At 45.2% G+C, this 12514-nt stretch overlaps 1 protein-coding gene across 1 annotated transcript in view; it reads right to left on the bottom strand.

The window, feature by feature from the left end:
* The window catches only part of LOC116597122 (aldehyde oxidase 2), a 79239-nt gene extending 67169 nt beyond the window's left edge, over positions 1 to 12070 (bottom strand). The window contains exons 1-7 of the mRNA XM_032354367.1: positions 11889 to 12070; positions 9824 to 9881; positions 7569 to 7665; positions 6024 to 6132; positions 4538 to 4664; positions 3178 to 3239; positions 686 to 775 (exon numbers count right to left, since the gene is read on the bottom strand). Coding sequence (XP_032210258.1) covers positions 686 to 775; positions 3178 to 3239; positions 4538 to 4664; positions 6024 to 6132; positions 7569 to 7665; positions 9824 to 9881; positions 11889 to 11942 — 597 coding nt within the window. The 5' untranslated portion in view covers positions 11943 to 12070. The remainder of the gene's footprint in view (positions 1 to 685; positions 776 to 3177; positions 3240 to 4537; positions 4665 to 6023; positions 6133 to 7568; positions 7666 to 9823; positions 9882 to 11888) is intronic.
* Positions 12071 to 12514: the final 444 nt, after the last annotated feature.

Below are 12514 nucleotides of genomic sequence, written 5' to 3'. Positions count from 1 at the left end.
TGCACATCTTCTTCAGACCAAAATGAAGTGACAGCAGGAGGCCAAGAATGGGAACAAGGTAGGTGTGCAGGATGGAAATAGGGCAGGGGGTGATGGGCTCATTTTCCTCTGAGGGCAGCTCTGTTCTCTCACATTTTCTTGTCTACAGGAAGGAGACTCTATTTTATCCATATTCCTTTAAGAAATTGGCAGTGGGTCTTTTTTGGAAACTAGTGTCTCTCAGAGAGCGAAGCCAGAGACTGCAATGTTTCCAGCTAGATTTCCCAGTGGTGATGATCGTGCCCTCTTATGTGACTTCAGACAGGCTCCCTTCCCGAGGTTGCAATGCCCTCTCTCTGCAAAGGAGGGGACACAGTGATAGAGGACAGCTCTGCCTGCATGGGGGAGGCACAAAAGCCCTTTCCCACCCAAGGGGGCCATCATAGTTGGGGGAGGTCTTTTCCTCTTGTCTGAGGGGTTTATGTTTTCTTGTTTCATCCTGACAGAGTCAGAAGGGGCAATGGGAGCCTGGCTTTGAACCACCCTGTTTCTGGGTTCCAGATGAAAAGTGCTTTATCTGCGCATGTGCTTAGGAGATTTGAAAGCAATGCAAAGTGTGATCATCAACACTTACAAGCCAAGTTTTAACACTGGGCCAGTATTAAACAACATTCTCAAAGAGAGGACAAAACAGACAGGGACTTACATCACTTTCCCTGTGGAGCGAGGAAGCATCATTTCCTCCGGGATCCAAGCAGCATTTTCCTGTTCCTTTCTGTGAACAGCCATCTGACTCCTAGGACAGCAAAATGCCTTTAGATGAAAACTTTTTAATAGGTAAATGGGTATGTGCCTTGAAAGGCTTGTCAATTGAAATGAGACTTCCAGACTTCTTTTAGTCATTTTTGGTAGTTTCTGTTGGAACAGGACTAATCACAAGATCTCTCTTCTTTTGCTTTATTTCAAATATAGAATGACTGGGATGCCTGGGCGGCTCAGTCGGTTAAGTGTCTGTGTTAGGCTCAGGTGATGATCCCAGGTTCCTGCTCAGCGGGGAGTCTGCTTTTCCCTCTCCTTCTGTGTGAGTTTGCTCTCTCTCTCTCTCCCTCAAATAAATAAATATTAAAAAAGTAAAATGAGGGGCGCCTGGGTGGCTCAGTGGGTTAAGCCTCTGCCTTCAGCTCAGGTCATAGTCTCAGAGTCCTGGATTGAGCCCCACATCAGGCTCTCTGCTCAGCAGGGAGCCTGCTTCCTCCTCTCTCTCTGCCTGCCTCTCTGCCTACTTGTGATCTCTCTCTCGCTGTCAAATAAATAAATAAAATCTTAAACAAAGTAAAATGATAATATAGACTATATGAAGTATATAATATGATGTATAATATATACAAAAATATGTAGTGTAATAATAAAGAATAAAGAAGCATAAAGGAAACTAGTACCCTATTCCACTGATGAAGTTTTATATATCCTATATTTGCACTACATTTAAGTATAATATTCTTTTTGCCTTTTTATTCATTTATTTGCCTACTATTTTGTTCATTTATGTATTTATTTATTCATTTATATTGTGAATCTTTTCCCATATCATTAAAATGTCTTAATTTTTTGAAATTTAAAAAATTTTTTAAAATTTAAATTCAGTTAGCCAACATATAGTACATCTCAAATGGTCTTTAAAATATAATTTGCTGATCATATAATAGTCTATCTTCTGGCTATTCTGTGAAATATTCATAACATTTGCTATTGTTATATACTTGGGTTATTTCCCCTACATTGTATAAATATAAATAACACAATGAACATTTCTATTCATCACATGGACAGCTTTGTGTACATCTCTGAATTTTTTCACAGGTGAACTCCTAGTGGTAGAATTAATTGATATGATACCTTTTAGGGCAATGATTATTCATTCTTTAGCCTATATAAGATCTAGCAATACTAAATGTTATCATTTATATAAGGACCTCTAAGACAAAAGAAAAGAAAAAATAAAGAAAGGTGGAGAAAAAAACTCATTTTGGAACTGGGTATTCTATACATTTAGGGTCTGCAGGGGACTGACTGGAAATGAATGGACAATCGATGAACTTCCATTTATTGGTTCCTTCATTTCCCATTTCCTCCAAATTTACCTCTTGTGTATCCTTCCTTAAATAATTTCTCCTTAGTACCTAGTAAAATACTTTCTTTCAGATACCCTAGTTGTCTGCCCAAATGCCTCAGGCTGTCATCTTCCTAACTCTGTCCAAGAAGCAAAACCATCCGGGCCCAGTGACCAGAGCTTCCTCTCTTACTCAGAGCTCTGAGAGTGTCCACGATGGACCATGAGTCAGCTACACCAGAAACAGCCTGTCTCCTCTTGGCCTAGTAGATGTGAGCCTCGGGTATTCCCACTGGGGGCCCAGTTTCTTTCACCCATTAAAGTACTTGGGGCCAGCTGGAGGCACGTGGGTCTCCAAACACATTTTTGCCTTTATCCCTAGAGTCTGTGCCTGGAAAGGTGGATAACATCCAGATTCCAGAGGAAGAGAGGTTTCCCTTAATTTCCTTTATTCATATTTGATATGTGCTTCCCTTACACTGGCAATTTATTTATTTATTTATTATTTATTTTTCAAAGATTTTATTTATTTATTTATTTGACAGACAGAGATCACAAGTAGGCAGAGAGGCAGGTGTAGAGAGAGGGAGGAAGCAGGCTCCCCGCTAAGCAGAGAGTGCGATGTGGGGCTCGATTCCAGGACCCTGAGATCATGACCTGAGCCAAAGGCAGAGGCTTTAACAAACTGAGCCACCCAGGCACCCCTATAGTGGCAGTTTAATGGGTTTACAAGCTGTTGGTTTTATTTCTCAGCTAATCAACTTTGGCTCCCCCACGTGGCAGCAGAAGTCTGGGACATGCACCTAAGAGGACCGGCCTGGCTCTGGGGAGAGGGATGCACCTGCTGGTCCATTTCCAGGCTCACCTCTCCTACTTGTGGTGGGATGTGGAACATCAGAGGTCGTGTAACTTTCACCCCCTATCCTCAAGAAACAGCTAAAATTCTCATGAGTCGGTTGGGACTAACTCACTTGTTCTCCCTTGTTGTCTGTTTCTATCATCTGAACAGTTCAGCCCCCATATTCCCAGCCTTGGCCCGCTGTCACTGCCGTTCTCGCTCTGTAGGGCATCTCCAGTCACCTACTCACCACACAGAAGGTCCTTCCACCTGCGAGAATGGGCCGATACCCGGTGCAGCGGCAAAGATTACCTTAACAGAGAAGAGACATGCTTATCAGTAGGCTTTATTTTTACTACTTTCTTTTTGAAAGTTGAAACAGACTTGGTTGTTGGTTTTGGGGTTTTTATTTTATTTTTATTTTTATTTTTTTTGAGAGTGTTTAAATATCTGCCAGACTGTTCAATGCTTTTTTCCTCTTCTTAGAACACGAACGTTCCCACCACATCAATTCCAGTTTTATTCTCTGTCCTAAAGGAGATGGCCATCTATCTGGTGAGCTCACTTGAATGCACTATTAGTTTGTTCATTCATTCAGCATGCATCTATGTAAGATACAGGGGATCTGAAAACAAGAAAGTATGGGCCAGATTTAAGGCACTATATGATTTTCTGTAATGGGGTGAAGAGAGAAAAGGAAGCAACTGCCAGCGACTGGCGGATTACGAGAATTGTCTGTGCTCACCCCTCAGGTCTCAATCTAAGAACTTGTGTATTTAACAGATGGCTTGTTTAGGGACTGCTGACGCTTCAGAATGGTGTTTACTGATCCTGAAAAAGAGATATGAGTAGGTACTCCACTTTAGTAATTTCAACCCACTGCAAAATTTAAAGCATCCTTTCAATATGTGAAGGGCTCTGTGGTGGGTTGAATTGTGTCCTCCCAAAAAAGATAGGCTGAGGTTCTAACACCTGGAACCTATGGATATGACCTTATTTGGAAACAGGAGCTTTGCAGATAGTTAAATTGAGGTCCTACTGGATTAGAGTCCATTCTAATCCTTGTAAGGACTCGGGTCCTTATAAGAAGAAGAGAATTTGGACACAAACACAGTGGGGAGAAGCCCATGAGAAGACAGAGGCAGATGCTGGAGTGAGGCGTCTTTAAATCCAGGAATGTCAAGATGGCTGCCAAGCACCAGAGGCAAAGAAGAGGCAAGGAAGAATCCTCTTCCAGAGCCTCCAGGGGGAGCACGACCCTACTGACAGCTTGGTTTCAGACGGGTAGCCTCCAGAGCTGGGAAAGAATAAATTCCTGTTGTTTTAACTGACCCCGTTAGTGGGACTCTGATGTGACAGCGCCAGGAAAGATAGAAAAAGCCAAGTCAGTCACTGGAGAGAGAACTGAGGTGTCCAGATGGGCATGTGGCCTCTCCAGCAAGTGTGCTACCATTCTTCTCTGCTCCTGGGGGAGCTGTAGCTACTCTAGAAACAATCAGGTGGCCCCTGGTTGGGCACTGGGATGACCTCGTGAGTGGGCCCCAGCAGCCTGAAACATGATTCCCGCCGGGCCTCAGGCGGGTGGTGGTCGCCGTGCATGTCAGCCCTACCTCCCAGGGCTTCCAAGAGCTGCTCCTCGGAGGGCTGCTGGTGGTTCCTAAGCAGCGCATACATGGACATCACCATCCCAGGCGTGCAGAACCCACATTGGGTGCCGTGGCTCTTGGCAATCCTCTCCTAGAAGGACACATGCACGATCACAGGCCTTTTTGCCGTCACCACCCCTCACCAAAGTCCCCATCTGGCACCTCCCTAATCATGGTGGAACCCAGTCCCGGAGCAGTGCATCCCTCCCCTTGCTCGGAGAAGGCCAGCACCCCTTTCTTTGGCTGCTCTGGATGAGGTATCTCAGATGTCATAGTCTATCATTACAATCATCTCTCAAGCTCAGATGCTTAAATCCTTCTAACTGGGAATTAACGGGGTACAGCTTCTATTCCCAGAATGAGTATTCTCCAGAAATCAGTAATTAAGAAAAGTATGTGTAAGTTTCAAAAACAATTTTCTTGAACACCTCCACATCTCGTCCAACCTAATTCTGACCATGGGGCCACCTCTTTTTTGATTAGTTTGGAGACTATTTACTGTTGACCTCACTTTACTTTCTTCTTTAAATTCTTTTGTGTTGGCTCCAAAGGAGTTCTACTTTCAAAGATCCAAGATTTTGGTCTGTGTCCCAGATCCTTGCTGTCTGAAGTGCCGTCCATGGACCAGCGGGGTTGGTCCCACCTGGGAGTTTGCAGGACGTGCAGGACCTCAGGCCTCTGCTCAAACCTCCCGACTCAGAATCTGTATTTATAACAAGCTCCCAGATGATTCTTCGTGCATTAAAGTTTGGGAAGCCCTGTTCTAGATTTCACAGCGTTATCCTCTCTGAACCCCCCAGACATTTCAGTAAATTCTGCTGGGTCCTTGGCCTTTGCTGAGCTTTCCTGGAATCGAGTCTCATGTTGTAAAACCCAGAGGCCCTGCTGGAAGCACCTGTGGTCCTGGTGGATGGGGACCTGTGATTCTCTAGTTCTCTGTCTCCCTTCTTTGTGACAATGACAGAGGAGTTGATGTGTTTTCTGCCAAAGCTTAAAACCAGCCTCTGTGTTCCTGCTTCAAGTTAAGGTTTGGAGAAATGATTGTCCTTGTGCTCTGGTATAGTCAGCCTTGGTTCTAATTTTCCTCTCAAGACCTCCTATGCCACAGGGAATAAGTCTGGGTTTTATCTTGTTCACCTCTGACATTTTATTCTATGGAGAAGAGCCCGTGCACAGCATTTACTCCAGCTTATGGTCACACAGGCTCCAGTCAATGTTTTGATAATCCTGCTTATCATTCAGGTGGAAAAAGGAGGAAAAAAGATAATAATCTAATAAAATGTGGATGGATTTCCAGCTTTCTTTAAATCACTTGGGTGTTATTATCTCGATCAATACGCATCCAAAGCTTCTACTTACCTGAGTACAACCTAGAAGTTCCAGGCAGCACAGTCAACACAATGTTGGTTAAAAAGAAAAAGTTAAGAAGAAAATGACAATGTGCTCTTACCTGCACAGGGTGAAGCCTGGTGTTGATGCTTCCAATACCTTCCACAGTGGTGACAGCAGCCCCGTACAGAGAGCAGATGGGCACCAGGCACGCAGTGATGGAGAAGTGTCTTCATAGGAGGAACACAAGGAAAATCAGGGGAAGTAACACAGTCCTGCCTCTTGGGAATCTGGGAATGAGGAAGGGCAGCAGAACCCCCCCCCCCCCAAGCCTATCATTCAGCCTGCGGGATGGGGAACTGACGGGGTGACAGGGAAGGAAAATGTCGAGTCCTCTCTGCTGACTTTGTACTCTCTGTAGGAACTGAGGATCCTTTGAGGGAACCCGGGCATTCTGAACCTCAGAAGAACTTTCTAAGCCCGTATAGACCCACTGAGTCTGGACTCAGTGGGAATGGACTCATGTTGCCAGGAGTATGATTGGATATGGACTAGTATTCATTAGGATGCTGACCCTGTAACAGGTAAAAGGCATATTTACAGCTTTTATGTCTACATTTGAAAATTTTTTTGCTGTTAACTTTAAACACTCCGGATAAGGTCATTCAACAGTGAAATGACATGTGTTCTGAGGCCATTTCTTGATTTCTTGAGGCAGTAGATTTGAGAGTAGCCCAAGTCCTGGAATCTGACCCTCAGTGAAAGGATGCAATCGTGGCCTAGGTCCCTGCTTGGCAAGGCTGGTCCAGCCCAGCAGTAGAAAAGATGTTAGCTTCAAAGGCAGAAAATATGGGTTTAAGTCCTTGTTCTAGAACCTTGTGTGACTTTGAACAAGTCATTTTATCTCTTTAAGCCTCATTCATTTGTAGAATGAATGTTTTCTTAACCTGGGACACAAAGATGTGTCGGTTTGGCCAGCAAACCCTGAGGTGGTGGATGAGAAGATCCCTGCAGACACCTTAGTAGGAGAAAGGAGAAGGCGGGGCGGGGGGACGAGATGCTTTAGTGGCAAAATGTCCCAAGTCAAATTCTGCCCCCACCTTTATTGTGAACGTTACCAACAGAACAAGGGAATAAGAAAAACAAGGCGGAATGTGAGACTTTAATCATCAGGGCAATAGCATAGGGAGTAGAGTGTGAGGAGGACAAGCTGTGCTCGTGATGAGTGTGCGACAGGAAGTAAGTGACCTCCAAAGATGAATGTTTCTCCAAAGTCAAGCATTTACTCCCCGGATGAGAGCACTGAGCCGCAATGAGGATCTGGCTGTTTTTAGCCCAGAAACTGTAAAGGGGGCTCAGTTTTCCCTTCTTTGTTTTTCAACTGGTCTCACCAGGGAGGCATGTGTTTATTAAATCTTATGAATTCCCACATAGATGGGCCTTAGGAGGTCTATAATCTCCCTGAAACTATGAGCAACACTGGATTCGTTTATGTACTTTCCAAGTAGAGAGCTTATAGCTTTTATCTGATTTTCAGAGGGGTTAAAGGTCTAGAGAGGTTAGAGTCACATGATCTTAGAGACAGTTTGCTCTCCAATAGGAATATAAGCCTGACCAAGAACCCAAGCCCCCCTGGCCTTTGGCTTCTGGCCTCTGGGTCGGATACCTGATCTTCGTGGATAGCGGATCGCGCTTAGACACCATAACAGTGCAGGCCCCACAGCCTCCTCTTCCGCAGGCGTATTTGGTTCCTGTGAGGCGTACTAGAGGGGGTGGTCAAGGAAAGGTTGTCATGGCACGCGTTACCCCCTATGGCTGCCTCCCTAGGGTGTCGCTAGTGAGGAAGGGGAAATGTAGGTCTGAGAAGTCATTCCCTTGCCAGGTCTCAGTAAAGGCCACTCTAGATATTTTAAGTTGTGCGATACCGAACCCACTAACTTTTCCTGTCTGTTTTCTCACTTGCTAAGAGAGAAAGGTAATACCTACTTTATCTTCACGGGCTTATCGTGAGCATCTTACAGGATGGTGGCTGTGAAAACCCTTTGAAAAGTCTTATTTCATTATAGGTATTCTGGGTTCCAATTTTGTAACTGGAAGAGAAGAGCATTTTTTTTTTTTTAAGATTTTATTTATTTATTTGACAGACAGAGATCACAAGTAGGCAGAGAGGCAGGCTGAGAGAGGAGGAAGCAGGCTCACCGCTGAGCAGAGAGCCCGATGCGGGGCTTGATCCCAGGACCCTGAGACCATGACCTGAGCTGAAAGCAGAGGCTTAACTCACTGAGCCATCCAGGCGCCCTGAGAAGAGCATTTTTTAGCAGTTCAATGTATTTTAGTTTTGTCCGTTTGTATTGCGTTTGTTTTGTTTTTTAATTATTTTATTTTTCCTTTTTAATTTTTTAAGTTTAAATTCAATTAACTAACATTAATATAAGATTACTTTCAGAGGTAGAGCTGTGATTCATCAGTCTTATATGATACTCATCGCTCATGATGACGTCACAAGTCCCCCCTAATGTCGGTCGCCCAGTTAGCCCAACTCCTCACCTGCTCTCGTCCAAGCAAACCTGTTTGTTTCCTATGATTTAGAGTCTTGTGGTTTGAAAACAAGTGAGTAAGCTTTGGCAAAAACTCTCATCCTTACTTTCAAATCCCACCTAAAGTGTCCCTCTGCTCTCGCTTGGTCGGAGCCCGAGCCCAAAATCCAGGCTCAGACTGCATTCCCCTTCTCTTTACTCCTCCTTCTTCCTACGTGTGGTCCATTTCCACTCCGTTTAGTTTTCGAGATTGGATGTAATTCATTAGACTCATTCAGAAGATTTCAGAATCACTGCTTTTTTTTTTTTTTTTAAGCCATAGGGCTTATTCATGTAAATTAAGTTATAACATCAGATGCTTATCAGAGAGGCATGTAAATGAGCGGAGTGGGCTGCGTGGAACCGGAGAGCCTGTGGCCCACTCTAGGTAGGGCGCTAGGGACAGTCCCTTCTCTGCTCAGCAAAATGGCCGCCACGCAGCAAAGACAATTCTCTTATTTCTCATGAGAAGCTGAAAAATCTTGATTTTATAAAATATGAGACTTCTTAATTTTCAAACATTGATAACTAACTAAATACCATGTGGACTTTTAAGCAACACCTGTCCACAGGTGGACTCCATCCATCTATAATTTCTGCCATTTCTTTATTTACCTTTCAGTTTCTCGGAGAGATACATTAGACTTACCACTTCAAACGTGTGGCATGGGGTTCCTGGGTGGCTGCGTGGGTTAAAGCCTCAGCCTTTGGCTCAGGTCATGATCCCAGGGTCCTGGGATGGAGCCCCGCTCGGGCTCTCTGCTCAGCGGGGAGCCTGCTTCCCCCCTTCTCTCTCTGCCTGCTGCTCTGCTTACTTGTGATCCCTGTCTGTCAAATAAATAAATAAATAAATAAATCTTAAAAAAAAAAAATACCCAAACGTTTGGCATTATGAAGATCTAAAAAGGTCGGGAAATAGTAGGGAAAATCTCTAGTCAGAGAACGGATGGAGGGAAAGGCAATCTTTTCCGAAGACACGTGCTCTTCCTGAATCTGGAGAATCTGGTTTCCTGCCAGGACGGGGTACATGCAACACAGACCTCTATTACATAACCACCCTGCTGGGGATTTGGAGAGCCCTTAAAGAATAATTAGTGCTGAAGTAAAGAGCTTAGCTTCTATTTCATTGCTATTAAATCCAGATATAAGAAGCTCTGGAGAAACTTCATCCTCCCAAATAGCCCAATTAAATTAATATCCTTAAAACCACTGCCAAAAGCGAAGAGATAGCAAGGGCCAATGGGGCTGACTGGAGATGGAGAGGTTAGAATATCTTTCACAATCACAGCAGGCTTAAGTATTAAGGCAAACACAGACACTGCCCAGACTTTGATCAAAAGGATCCGGTTCTTCCGGAGGAAGGTCAGCAGAGTGACTTCTGGGTCCACATTCCTCTCTATCACCTGCGTTGGAAAGAGGAAAGAGAGTTATTATGGGGATTGAATGGGTGACCCAGGGTAATGTCTGCCACGGCCTGCTTGATTTGGGGGCTCGGGTATAATACTTTCATCTGCCCATTTATTTTTTGCTCTGAAGCCAAACAAGTTTCACATAGGTGTACAGAGGTGGAGACTCACCAAGTAAGTGCGACAACAATGCTCTTATGTGTGATTAGAATGGGGAGCCACCGCTGAGTAAGCCCCCACAGGGAGTTAATGTTCTTCATGTTTGCTCCACTACCTGTGTGTGTGGAATCTTCCAACTCAGTCTTTTGTACTCTTAGGATATTTGAAATTGGGAAGAGACTTTGATGCCGTGTGTGTGTGTGTGTGTGTGTGCGCGCACGCATAATGAAGGGTCCCGGAGGGAAGACATCCAGAGAGGAAGAGTTTCTCTTCCTGGCACCTCTGACACACCCCTAGTAGGGAGCACACATGAGAACATGAGAGATCTCAAGAGCTGGTGGCAGAGATGGGAGGTGGGGAGAGTTGCTGTCATCCTGAAGGGGTCCCTGAGTGTGCCAGTCCCCTCATGGCAGAGGAGCTAATGGTGAGACTTCTTGTCCCAGCTCAGGGCCCAGGGTGTCTCTGGTGGTGCACTAGAATTCTTCCCTCCCTCTCCTTGAAGAGTGGGGAGCTATCGCTCAGAAGCCTGGAGGGATCATCTTTGGTGCTTCTTTCCTACTTGCTTATTTTGGGACATTTCCTTTGATTTTATCTTAGAGGATCCTCTAAACACCTCCAGCCGTGCTGTGGCATCAGAGGGAAGGAGACATAGTGGGCTATTCATGTTAGGGTCTCCTTTTTTCCCTAGAAGTAAAACATGAACCTGTGTAGACCCCCCAATGTAATTCTGGGCTCATGATTCAGGAGGGATTTGGAACAGAAAATAGACAAAGGAGCCTCCAAAGCCTAGGTGAGTGGAACAAGTGAGTTGGGACTCAGCTCATGAATGAGGGTTTGGGAGAATGTATGGTGGCTGCTGGCTGTGGAGACTGGTTACAAGGGAGTTACAAAGGCCATGGTGAAACCATGTCCTATCTCCTTTCCTGGGGTGAGAGGCTGTATGTGGCCAGATCGCAGTTAGGTCTGTGGAGCTGGAAAGCTGAGAGGCCTTGGAGGAGGTGGCAAGACCAAAGCAAAGCCACAGGCCTTGGGAACTACAGAATGGTTCCCCTGAGAGCTAGAAATTCCTGAGAAGAGGGGACCTGGCAGAGGGCACTGAGGGTCAACCAGCAGCCTGTGTGGACGGATGGTGAGCACTGACAGGGACTTGCTAGAGGACAGGGACAACGGCAGAGACCACTGCTCTTGTCATATAGGTTCCCCTAGAACTTAGTTGCCACCTGGATTGAAAATTGACTGCAATTACATTCTGACGAATTCTGATTAATGAAGTCTTGACAGAAAAATTAAGTTAATAAATAGAAAAAATAAAGCTCTATTTATTGTCCTCCCGAGCTTGAGGATCAAGATATGTTACTAGATACAGTGCTTCCAGGATATCAGGCCCAGTGCTAAGTGCTTTATAAGGACCTGGGGGATTCCTAATCGATGAAAGAAGCAACTCTATTTTAATCTTTTTAAGATTAAAGTTATAACATTCTATAAAAAGTTAAAGTTGTAACAATCTATATATAGTATATGTATTATATAAAGTTATAACAATCTATAACATAGTTACAGATCCTAGAGATGGGTCCTCTGAGGCTCAGGGAGGTGAAGTAACTCCCGTAAAGTTATGCAGTAAAGGGCAGAGCTGGATTCGAGGCTGGGGCACGCAGGATTCACCCCGAGGCTTTACCACCTCCCCAGATTCTCAGAAGCTGAGCCTTGGCTGAGTGGGCAAGAGGCCAAGTTAGTATGGGTTCCGAGTCCCTGGCTTTCTGTCCCTGACTGGACAAGAACTGCCCTCAAGCTGGTAGTTTCCCGGTGTCTCTGCAGGCCGCAGTAGAATCACCCAACACTTACCTTTCTCCCATTCACAAAGAAAACCAAGTCATCCGACTTCGATGGGCAAGGCATTGCACCTGTAAATAAACTTCGCCTTGCAACTCTAAGCACGGGTGTTCTTTGGCACCAGAGAAATGAGAATTTAGTGCCAAGCCACTGAAATCCCTCCCTGTGCAGAAGCAGACAGCTGAGAGCCCCAGAGAGCAGGGCAAGGGGTGGAGACGTCCCTGCTTGTGGCCTTTTAAGTCTAGGGTAGTGTGTGGCCCAGCCTCTTCCTCTCCTTCCCACCAATCCTGGCTTCCATGCACAGCCCACTCTCCTGGCTTTCTTGTGAGCTGAATGGCTTCAGTGTGTGAAAACCAAAAACAACCCCTAAACTTGAAACGACTCTGCACACTGTCAGCCCCAGGAATATATTCTGGACAGATTTCATTCTTCTCAAAGAGAGCCAGAAGTGGGCTTTCTGAGACCTCCCACTTTTCCCGACTTTTTTCTTACTCTAGCTGCAGAAATGTCCTTGTAGGAAGCATATGGATAAGTGAACTCTGTGCCCTAAAGTGGAGGGCTGGGATGTCACAATCACCCGGCCCCGCTCTACCCCACACCTGCTTCCTCCCCACGCACAAGACTGCTCCATGGGGAAA

This window comes from Mustela erminea, chromosome 8, assembly GCF_009829155.1.
Source record: "Mustela erminea isolate mMusErm1 chromosome 8, mMusErm1.Pri, whole genome shotgun sequence".
Lineage (NCBI taxonomy): Eukaryota > Metazoa > Chordata > Mammalia > Carnivora > Mustelidae > Mustela > Mustela erminea.
This window is presented reverse-complemented; position numbering and strand designations above follow the sequence as displayed.